General features: G+C 35.5%; 2 protein-coding genes across 5 annotated transcripts in view; both read left to right on the top strand.

Annotated features, from left to right (window-relative positions):
• The window catches only part of cpt1aa (carnitine palmitoyltransferase 1Aa (liver)), a 24124-nt gene extending 19761 nt beyond the window's left edge, over positions 1–4363 (top strand). For all 3 annotated transcript variants that reach the window (XM_016497085.1, XM_016497086.1, XM_016497087.1), the window contains 4 exons: positions 1968–2120; positions 2362–2475; positions 2566–2658; positions 3357–4363. In XM_016497085.1, coding sequence (XP_016352571.1) covers positions 1968–2120; positions 2362–2475; positions 2566–2658; positions 3357–3443 — 447 coding nt within the window. In that variant the 3' untranslated portion in view covers positions 3444–4363. The remainder of the gene's footprint in view (positions 1–1967; positions 2121–2361; positions 2476–2565; positions 2659–3356) is intronic.
• Positions 4364–10614: 6251 nt separating this feature from the next.
• LOC107696640 (insulin-like growth factor II) overlaps positions 10615–11632 on the top strand; it is a 3464-nt gene continuing 2446 nt past the window's right edge. Inside the window, exons 1-2 of one of the 2 annotated variants that reach the window (XM_016497089.1) lie at positions 10615–10840; positions 11174–11306. In XM_016497089.1, the coding sequence (XP_016352575.1) occupies positions 10810–10840; positions 11174–11306 (164 nt within the window). In that variant the 5' untranslated portion in view covers positions 10615–10809. The remainder of the gene's footprint in view (positions 10841–11173; positions 11307–11632) is intronic. The other variant, XM_016497088.1, reaches the window with a different exon arrangement.

The raw sequence follows: 11632 nt of genomic DNA, 5'->3' as shown, positions 1-11632 counted from the left end.
TGATCCCTTAAAGGGATAGTTCACCCAAAAATGAAAATTCTGTCATTAATTACTCACCCTCGTGTTGTTCCAAACCCGTAAGACCTTCGTTCATCTTCGGAACACAATTTAAGATATTTTTGATGAAATATGAGGACTCTCTGACCCTCCCATAGACAGAAAGGTAACTACCACGTTCAAGGTCCAGAAAAGTACCAAGATGATCGACAAAGTAGTCCGTGTGACATCATTAGTTCAGCTGTAAAGTTACGAAGCTATGAGAATACTTTTTTGTGCAAAGAAAACAAAAATAACGACTTTATTCCACATTTTCGTCTCTACTGTGTCACTTTGGACACGCGTTCACTACAGTATCATGACGCGAGCGTGTGGCGGCGCTTCTTTTTTCTTTGTGCAAAAAAGTATTCTCGTAGCTTCGTAAATTTACAGTTGAAATGTAAAAGTAATTAATGACAGAATTCTCATTTTTGGGTGAACTAACCGTTTAAACCTACCCAAACCTCCAAACCTGTCCCTAACTTTACCCGTATCACATCTCAATAGCAGCAAAAGTGTTGTACATTAAAAAAAAGTTTAATCATTGTATAACATCTGTAGATTTTCAAGAAGTTTGTGATCATATAAATTGAATGACATTTGTAAGCATGTGAAATAATGATCTGTTAATCATTAGGAAATGTTTAGCAAGTTTAACACATTATCTCACATTTCTAGCTATTTGACTATATATTAACGAATGATCTGTTAAGCATTATATAATGTTTGTTAATGATATAATAATGAAAGTTATTATAAAGTGTTACCGACTGGTCAGAAACACCTCATTCGAGTTCAAGTTTAGGCTGTGTCCGAATGCTCCTGAAAATATGGTCTTGGACTCGGACTTAAGAATAAATTCATCAGAAAATTGAGACCAGGTTTTGTCCGGTCTCGGGTATTAGGGTTAGTTACGATACCAACACAAATAACACAATAGCTGTATATTTCATTTGCCTTTCCTTTTATTGCTGTAGCCAGTGTTGGGGGTAATGCATTACAAGTAACATTCCTTACGTAATCAGATTACTTTTTTGATGTAAATAGTAAAGTAACATAAGTAGTAAAGTCTGACTTTTTAAAATAAGTAACACAAGTTACAAGTTACTTTGTTTTTCCATTTATTCAGTGACACTTCTCCTGTCCCCATGTTGAGAGAAATTAGGAGTGAGGTGCAGAGGCACTTCCTTCAGCCTGAGTCTTATTCATTTCACTTTTGGGTTTTTTCTTATTAAAAAAACAAGTAAGCAAGCTCAGCTCAGGTGACAAAGAGTAACGCAAAAGTAACGTAATGTATTACATTCTATAAAGAGTAACAAATTAATGCAATAAGTTACGTTTTTATGGAGTAACACAATATTGTAATGCATTACTTTTAAAAGTAACTTTCCCCAACACTGTCTGTAGCTACTGCTTTTCATAATTTGACAAATGTGACCCTGGAGCACAAAACCAGTCTTAAGTCGCTGGGGTATATTTGTAGCAATAGCCAAAAATATATTGTATGGGTCAAAATTACTGATTTTTCTTTTATGCCAAAAATCATTAGGACATTAATCATGTTCCATGAAGATATTTTGTAAATTTCCTACTGTAAATATATCAAAACTTAATTTTTGATTAGTAATATGCATTGCTAAGAACTTCATTTGGATAACTTTAAAGGTGATTTTCTCAATATTTTGATTGTTTTGCACCCTCAGATTCCAGATTTTCAAATAGTTGTATCTCGGCCAAATATTGTCCCATCATAACAAACCATACATCAATGGAAAGCTTATTTATTCAGCTTTCAGATGATGTATAAGTCTCAATTTCGAAAAATTGAGCCTTATGACTGGTTTTGTGGTCCAGGGTCACAAATGCAGTTTACCGGTCACTGTTTTACTGCTGCCATTTTTCAAAATGAGTCTTCTGTTCTTGTTTTGTAGAGAGAAGAGAAACTTTGTTTACTAACCCAGGCCGCTAAGAAACACCAGCAGATGTATAGACTGGCAATGACTGGTCAGGGCACTGACCGCCATCTCTTTTGCCTCTATGTAGTGTCTAAGTACCTTGGGCAGGACTCCCCATTCCTCCAGGAGGTGGGTTTTAGCATTTAAGTGGTTTGGAAAATTACAAATATAAAGGAATATACGCTAAAAAACCATATCCCGTGAGAATTAACTGCGTCCTTATTATAATTATTATTATGACAAATTAATGATAAAGGACATTTCCGCCTTTGAAGACATGAGTGCATGTGCCTTGCTTAGGAGTAATGTAGCTTATATTCTTTAACAAAATTCATTTGAATGCAAAATGTCAAACTTCCTGTCTCTTCAGGTGCTGTCAGAGCCTTGGAGACTCTCCACTAGTCAGACTCCTTTGCAGCAGGGGGAGCTGTTTGATCTGGTGAATCACCCAGAGTATGTAACCACTGGAGGAGGTTTTGGACCGGTGAGTCTTCCAAAGATTTCATAATCTGGTAATATTAAAATGCTTCGGTGAAAGGATCGAATGTAACTTTTTTTTTTCTAACTGTGGTAGGTTGCAGATGATGGTTATGGTGTGGCCTATGTGATTGTCGGCGAAAAACTCATCAATTTCCACATCTCTTCCAAGTGTTCCAGTCCAGAGACGGTGAGAACATACACAACCAGAGAATCTGTCAAAATACAGAAAATGCTGCTCCTTTGTCTTTATTTGTGACAGTAGATATGTTTCATCCAATGGAATTTGATTTTTGGGGTATCACTTAAAATCTTAAAATGCTCAACTGAGGTAGATAATTTATCTGATAAGAAGATATGCACATAAATTCTGATAGAAACAGAATAAATTCCAACAAAAAAACATATGTGACTTTGACTCAACAGATCATGTGATTGGATAAGTGGTCTAAACAGTGGACCAATCACATTGCACACTTCAGTGTTAAGTCATTCTGAAATTGCCTGAGCCAAAGTATGTAATCAAAATGATTTGCTATAATTACCTCCCAGAACTACACACGACTGCATTCCCAAACATCAGGCATCTGCCTCTTAACGCAAGATAGCATGACTGTACTCTTTCATCTGCACACTCTGAGACGCATGTAATTATTACTGAGGAAAAAGAGCCACAGTGCTTCTTCGGGTGGAACAACTTCCATTTTTATTATTGATACTTTGCCCCAGTTTCCCATGAAGTGATGATTTGATTACTTAAACACATGAGATGGAAAATGTGATTTATTCTCAAATGTTTTATGTGATATTCCATTCTTTTGGAACAATACCTGGCTGGTGTTGTTCTTGAATGCTTGGTGATTTCTTTTCATCTTATCTTTTTTTCAGGACTCTCATCGCTTTGGAAACAATATCAGGCAAGCAATGCTTGATATGCTGAATCTGTTTGAGCTTGACAAAAAGACCCTAAAGTGATTTGATTGGTGAAAGGATTATGCTTTTAATGACTCAATTCACCTTAATTATATATGAGCAGTGTTGAGAGAAGCTTGAATTTTTTTTTTTTTTGCTTGTGTCGTCTTGTTTGTTTGCATGTGTCTGTGAGATGAAGCGTATGAAGGAGAGAAGTAGGTAGGGAGTGTGAAAATCTCATTCTGTCGCTATATGTGCTGGTGCCTTAACATATGTCTTAACTGAAAGGTTCAGTGCAGGTGAAAAATCTAAATCTGCTGCTTTCACTTTCAGTATATTTTACTGAGATGTACAGTTTCATAGATACTTCAATAGATGACATTCTCTTGACAAGATGTCAAGGAGCATAATAATCGCTTGGCTGAAGTGCTGAGCTTACAAATCAAGCAATACACAGCTCTCCATTTGTGCTTTCAGTTTGCATTCTGATATTTACAGTTTTAATTCAGTGTTAAGTAATGAAGGAAAAGATGAAATGAGAATTACCCAAGTGTGCACTCATTTATTACGGATTCTGCTCACTTTTTGCTCTCCAAGCTGATGGTTTGATATCGTGTTGATTCAGCATTGAATGGTCACCACGTTTTAATGTGGGATGTGTTAACGCTTATCAGAGGATTAATCACATTAATTGTACATTTATTTTTATTTAGATTATTTTAATTTCCTTCCATCATATTTTATGTTCTGTTTTAGTGTTATATACTGTAATAAGTTTGGAAATCATTGTCAAAAAATGATTAAAGTTCTGGGAAAAAGAATCTCATGTATTTATTTTGTACTCATACTAATGTGTTATTGAGTAATTAATGAGTGTCCTTTCAAAGTACATGTACTTGTATTTGGAAATTCAGAAGAAGCATTAAACATACTATACACATATTAATAATGTGAATAATGGAAGCTGTTTTTTCCTCAGTTATTCATGTCTGGTCTATAATAAAATAGTATGGAAATTTTTCAAAGATAAAGGTTCATACAGAAAAATTTCTGATAAGATTATTCTCATAAATGTAACTTAAAGGCTTCACTGAGACGCTGGGACATAATTTACTTAATTTACTTTAACATGATTTACTTTTGACATTATTATTTTATTGCAATTTCATTGCATTTTATATTTTCCATTGATATATTCAAAGTTGGATGCATCACTGTGGTGTTTTTAGTCCAGTCATTAAAGCCATGAGCTGCATAAATTGAATTGTGTTCCTGTGTAAACAGTCTGACGTCATCCTAAAACTGAGAGAAATGTGGTTAAGCCTTTACCTTTCCTCTAAAAATGTTTCTTCTTAAAAAAAATTCAGCGGAACTTTGGAACAGTGTCTCTATAACGAATGCGGTATATTAAAACTACTAATTTAATTGTTTGTTCCCACTTTATATTAGGTGCCTTTTTTTACTACAACCTACAAAATTAATAAGTACAATGTACTTAACGTGTTTATGCTTTTGCTGCTATTGAGATGTAATACGGGTGAGGTTAAGGACAGGTTTGGGTAGATTTAAGGTGTAGGCTCAACAGTTATAGATGTACTAATTAATTATAGATGTACTGTAATTACAGAAATTAATTACAGATGTATGTGCATGCAGTATTTCTTAAATGTAAGTACAATTAAAACTTGTATATACAAGAAGTAGATTGTATCAAATGACAAATTTAAATGTTAGTACATAGTAGTTAAAGACATAATATAAAGTGGGGCCAAGTACTCAATTTTCAAAGTGCAAAAAACAGCATAGCTTTACAGTATTGTACAGTACAAAACTGTACTTGTAAAATTGCACCAATCATCTCTATGACATCAAGAATGCATTCTGTTTAAAAAAAAAGGTTCTTTTTCAAATACTTCACTGTAACCTTCTACTCCAATTTCTGTGATTTGCTTTGAGCACTTGAATATATGTCAATTTCAATCTAAATCTTAGTCCACATGAAAGGTTTCGTATGCATATCTTCACATGCACCAGCATTTATCTGGGCCTGTGTTGCATTTTAATGTCATTGTTCTCAGTAATAAGAGGAATGTTTGGATAGTGTTTCAGATATTTTTCTTAACTCTAAAGCAGCAGTTGATAATTATGTTCTTATTTTTGCTTTCTTTCGAGAGAAAAAGCAGAAAGATCTGCACTCCTTTTTATTTTTTACATTTTTCATTATGCAACATGGCACATGCAAAGCAGACGTTTTGGCTAAATAGCTGAAATGTCTCTTTACAGGTGTTGTGTTGCATAATGAAAAGTTTAAAAATGAGAAAAAGAATTCTGATCTTCCAGCTTTTCCTTAATAAAAATACGTTTTTATGGATCTACACACCCTGAGCCACTAGAGCGCAGTGATTTCATCATTTTTATTGATTCCTTTTTAATCAAAATCTTTTATTTGAGAACCTTGAAGACTATCAGACTTCCACTTTTCACACGGATGCTTCATTATTTTCATGTATACCAAAAACTACATTTCTAAACCACACCACTTTTATAACTACATGCATTGCCTTTAACAAAGCAAAGTCACTACAATTTCAGTTTGTTTTAAGATGCCTTACTTCAAAAGAAGAGGGATGTAAGATATTGTGATGCTAAACAAAAGATGATGCAAGGTTAGGACAATTAAAATTATAAATGGTGAAAATCTAATAATTCTATGAACAAAAGTAAGAACACACCCTCTTTATTGAACAGCCATGAAGGTGTGTACGAGTCGACTAGGAGAAATGTAACTACTTGAAGTCAACAGACAACTCCTCGTCAATGATGGCTCTTCTATTAGTGAGCCTCCTAATGCCAAGTCGATTTATTTTAACTGATTTGGGTTTGGCTGTGTGCCTTTTATCATTTATGTCGACTCTTAATTGTCAAAGTAAACAACTTGAAAATGTGGATGTTCAACTAAAATTAGTTACATGCTTATTCATCTATTTGTCTAAAAGTAAGTTTTTCAAAATATTGTATTTTTCTTCAGATTTATGTTACTCTGCCATGGTGTGAATTGTGGTTTTAAGTGCTTTAGTAAAGCGTAGTGCAAACGAGGGCCATGGCGCAGATTCAGGTGATGGATTGGTGACTGACTCTAGATTGAATGGTTGGAAGTGGAGCTACAGGGACATTGGAGGACACATACTGTAGTATTTCCCGAGGCACCCACCCTTCTCATATGTTATTGCAGACATAAAAGCTGTTTATACTATTATGAGGGTTGTTGCTAGGTTAGGGTACCCGGGGCCCAGTGCAGTTTGTTGCTGTGATATCATGAAATTGCATTCTCGGGGTGAACATAGACTTTTACAGTTCCATTCAGCTGAATGGAGAACGTCCTCACATCTTTGTCCAGCATTACCCTTGACTCTGGTTTTTACCAATATTTTCAGGAAAGGACAGCTGTATGATAAACAGAAAATACTGGAGGACCTTCACAACTTTCGTCTGCTCGCGTAGTTTATCAGTCTTCTTATTTTGATTAAGCTGCTTTCTCCCCATCACCTAGTTGTGTAATTTAATGTTGCTTTACTTCTGGCTTATACAGTGTATGAGACAGATAATTATTAGGTAAAGATCAGAATGTGTAAGAGAATGGCATGAATTTTGAAATATGTAATCCTAAATGTATATGCAATATGGGGCCATGTATGTGTGTGAAGATTGTAAAAAAAAAAAAAGGAATTGCTAAGAAAACTTACAAATAAAATGCAACCTGCTGCATTAAAATGTGTAGGTCGTCTCAACTATTGTATTAAAATTAGTCTGAAATTACACTGCTTTGTTCTGTCAATTTTAATTTGTTTTAAATTTATTGACTAAATGCAAAATGCCTGACTCATAATAGATTTATTTGGGCACACATTTTGCAGAAAAAACAGATTCTTATGAACTAGCCATTGCAACTGTGGTCTGCTCTAGTACTTTTCAGGCATTTCAGATAATTATATCAGACAAAACGATACGAGTTATCACTATAAATTTAAATATCATTTAAAAAAAGAAGAAATAATATCACATCATATGATGCCTTATAGATGACCAGGGACTGGCAAATACTTGAAGTGAATTTGCCTGCTTCAGAGAATTACCCCTTGCAGAAGAAGAGGTCTCATATGCAAAAACACATAAAACCAAGGCACTGGCACTATATATATTACTTTTTTTTTTTTTAAGAACAATCACCAGGGCCGTAACGGAGGTATGCATGCAGGGCCCCAGTGCAAATTATAATACAAATTAAACAATGCTTTTCACAACAATTTTTCAGGTTTGTCTGTGTTCTGGTACATAAATTGAATAATTAAATATAAATAACATTGCATAGTATTCACGGTATAAATTAAATATAGAATAATAACTGCTACAGCTACAAAAGTTATTCAGTCAAGAGCAGTGAGTGATTTTCTCTCTCTCTTTTTCTTGGATTAACATTAAGGAACCCACAGCAGCTAATAAATTAGGAGCTGTCACTTTAACACAAAATGCATGGATCCGATATAATGAATCATCTTTATCAACTGTTTATGTTCACTTATGACATAACTGAGAGTTTTCGAGGATACTCACACAAGCGGGTATTTTGACATAAATAGTTTGCGCTGTGAACACACCTTCTTGCGCTTGAATGGTTTCATTGGCACTTAAATGTTCAAATTGGCAAGATGTATTTTTCCATTCAAGAGCAAGATGTCGCAAAAGAGAACTCAATTGTGGGCTCGCATGTTGTCAGTGTACTGAATTGAGTTGTTTTGTGTCTTTTTGCGCTTGAAACTTTAATTGGCAAGGCTTAAAAACATGTGCAAATGATAAACTTTCGTGACGAGGTGCGGCAGTGACCCGATTGGCAGTCTGTAAACTGTCACGACAAGGTCCTCTTATACCGAGGTATCATATGACCTTTGAAGAGCAGGTCCTCTTTCAAAATGGTTCTAGGACAGGAGACAATTTAGAGACAAACTTACAAGGCAACTTTATCGCCTCTTCACAATGGCAGCCATTTTGCCACATTGTGTATTTCCCTATAATGAATTTTATTTTCTCAGAGCACATTTAACTTTATTTAAATATTTAGTTTCCCATTATGTAATCAAATTTCACATTTATTACATGGGACATTTTATCAGTGACAAGCAACATATGTGCCTATAAACACTGTCTAAAACTGCAAATACCGCAACGTATGATAAAGTGTGAGGAAAGTTTAGGAGGTACAACATTAACATGCATTGGTTCAGCTACTTCTGTGAGCACAGAATGTTCATGCAAAGTAGAGCAATGATTTTATTGCACAGGTAAACACTGCTGTTCTAATAATAAGCTAGTGAGTGTAAGAGGGTGTTTGGTGTAAGGATTAGAGTGACAGTTTCTTGATGGCAGAGTGCCAAACATCAAAAACAGTATGTCTCAAATGGCCATGGGTCACTGTATTCAGTGTATCAGATTACCATACTGTAGTTGTAAAAAAACAGTACACACATAACATAAAGATCTTCTCTAGAAGAATTTATTTATTTAATAAAGTGTTAGTTAATCCAATAATTCATTCAGTCACTGCCTTACTTTAACCGGAATAAGGTAAAATCTCACTCATGTAAAGTCATTTTACAATGGCTTTATTACTTTGGACCACTAGAGCGTGCTATAGTGTACTTGTCATGATACAATGTCATAATATTCACACACTATATTGAACAGTAACATTAAGTTTACATAAACCATTTTCCTTTGTGTGCGTTGTCTCATACATTTCCACAGGCTGTTTAATGAGTGGTGGTAGGCCTGTCTAGTTGTAAAAAATAACATCTTATGAACTTTTAGTGCATAATTGCCTAATAGAATTAAACATGCTTACTTTTGTCCTAAAATCAATGATTGGTACTATTAATGCCCAATTCAGGCCATTTCCACTTTTAGAGGAAGGTAAAATGAGCACATTTTGCATGACACTGGCTGATGTTTCAGGCAGACAATGGAAGTGTTTTTTGCTAAAGTTACATTATGTTCAGTCTGAGGCATGTCAGGACATGTTGATTGTTCATTCATTTCCATCTAACACTTTATTTATTGTACTTTCTAGACTGGGATTTGTTTTAAGTACAAATTGTATGCATTATAATATATCTGTTTCATTGTGTTCATTACTGGGTCGTAATCAGCGTATAAAACGCACTGAGTTGCCTTTTAAAGAAAGCTTAAATCCTTTTAGGTTTTAGCCTGAGATGTCGCGGTCGCACAAAGGGTCAACACTGTTGTCGTGAGAGTGAAATTTCAGCACGGTGTCTGTCTGCATTCACTGGAATGCAATTGCAACCCCCTTTGTTATGGTGAGAAGCTGGAAGAATGTTCTCTCAATTAAAATTCCTCAGGCTGACCTGTTGCCAAAAGGTATTTTAAAGCGGCGGCTATTTGACTAAGAATGCGCCTTGTCATTAGTGAGCAGGTACTCTATCAGCTGAGTGTGCATTCAAACATAAACCAGTAGTGAGCGATGCACTTTCACAATATTCTGGCATCAACACAAGTATTCTGTATAAGAACGGTTAATAAGACTTAAGGCTTTTCATCTGCGACCGAATCAGACGAGCAGAAAACGTGTGTGACGGTATTTATACAGTGGCAACAATAGAGACAATTTGGGAAAATCTAAACATTAAGTTTGAACCTTTTTTCTTTTTGGGTTAAGGACAATGTTTGCTGAAGAATACTTCTGATTAAGAGAAAAGCATCCCAGTTCACATGCACAGTGAGCGGACTGGCAGTAATTGGAAAATCATTTCCGCGAATCGGATCTTTTGAACACTTCATTTCAAAGAAAGCTAAAAGAGAGAGAGAGAGAGAATCGTACGTCATCACGTAAAGCGTTCCAAATAAAGGCATTTTATATTCTAAATGTTTTCTTAATAAGAATGTTTGCAGAATCAAGAAACAACAGTAGCCTAAAAACGTAAGCCTATATCTTGGTTGAAATGCTAAATGTTTATAAAACTGTCACAAAACAAGTTCTCGTTCAATAAGTCGGCGAGTTGTTGACTCGATAACAGTTCTTCTTACTAATTCAGTGTACTGATTCTGCTCGGTTTTGTGCAGCGGTTCAACCAGTTCATAAAAAAAAAGAAAAAAGATCCGACTCAAAAGAACCATTCGTTCACGAATCGGACATCGCTACTGGGTTGGGGGTGCGAGGAGGGGCGGGTGTTGTTGGTATAAATTACCTCTCACTACATGTACCTTGCCTGTCCTCTGAACTTTGAGACAGCCACAAGCATCACTCAAAGAAATGCAACAGATTGGAAATTAAACAAAGCAACTCTTTAGTACAACAACTAGTAAACGTCGTTTTCCACAAACCGCCTAGCATGGATGATTACCACCTATTCTGTGCATCATGCCGAAAAACGGGGAAAAAACAAACAACGGTAAGAGAAAGTGACAATGACATGACTGAGGTTGCAGTATGTATTCGCATAGTTTCATCGTTTCTACGTAATTACAGTTGCATGTTTAGGAATATTCATGACGATATGTAAAACTCAGAGAAAAGTTGGGAGAATCGTCATTGTTTTAAGCGTATAGCCGTTTCTTGATTGTATCACTGATAAGGATATTAGCGTTACTTTGAACTTGTTGTGTCACTCTTTGCTCGCGTGATTGAAATCAGCACAATCACACCAGTAACCTCTTGTTAAACGATACGGGTTGACTACGGATCTATGAACTGACTCGCACTCAAATGTGTTTTCATTTCACAGATGCTCTCACTGATACTCTTCATTCTGTCATTGTTCATGGTCGCATCCCCCGTAAGAACAGGGGAGACTCTTTGCGGCGGAGAACTAGTGGATACTCTTCAGTTCGTGTGTGGAGAAGATGGGTTTTTTATCGGTAAGTGTAACTCTGACAGTGCTGTGCGATGGTTGTCAGGAATTCTAAACATTTACATAGCTATTTGTCTTGTAGAAGTAGTCACAGTATGGCATTGTCATCTGTCTTGTCTTTCAAATTGCTGTTTGTATAGTTACATGTGCACTAATGACTGTCTCAATGAGGGTGTTTATTAAAGAGGAAACGTGCCTCTTATTGCTTTCTAGCAAGTATTACCAGTGAAAGCCATTAGTGCAGTTAATTGCTGTTAAATGTCAGTATTTTGGGGAAACAAGGAGTTTGTGTCTGCAAGTTTAGCTGTTTGCAAAAGATCTCTCTCTCTCTCT

Source organism: Sinocyclocheilus anshuiensis, unplaced genomic scaffold (genome assembly GCF_001515605.1).
Source record: "Sinocyclocheilus anshuiensis isolate Anshui unplaced genomic scaffold, SAMN03320099.WGS_v1.1 scaffold502, whole genome shotgun sequence".
Taxonomy (NCBI): domain Eukaryota; kingdom Metazoa; phylum Chordata; class Actinopteri; order Cypriniformes; family Cyprinidae; genus Sinocyclocheilus; species Sinocyclocheilus anshuiensis.
This window is presented reverse-complemented; position numbering and strand designations above follow the sequence as displayed.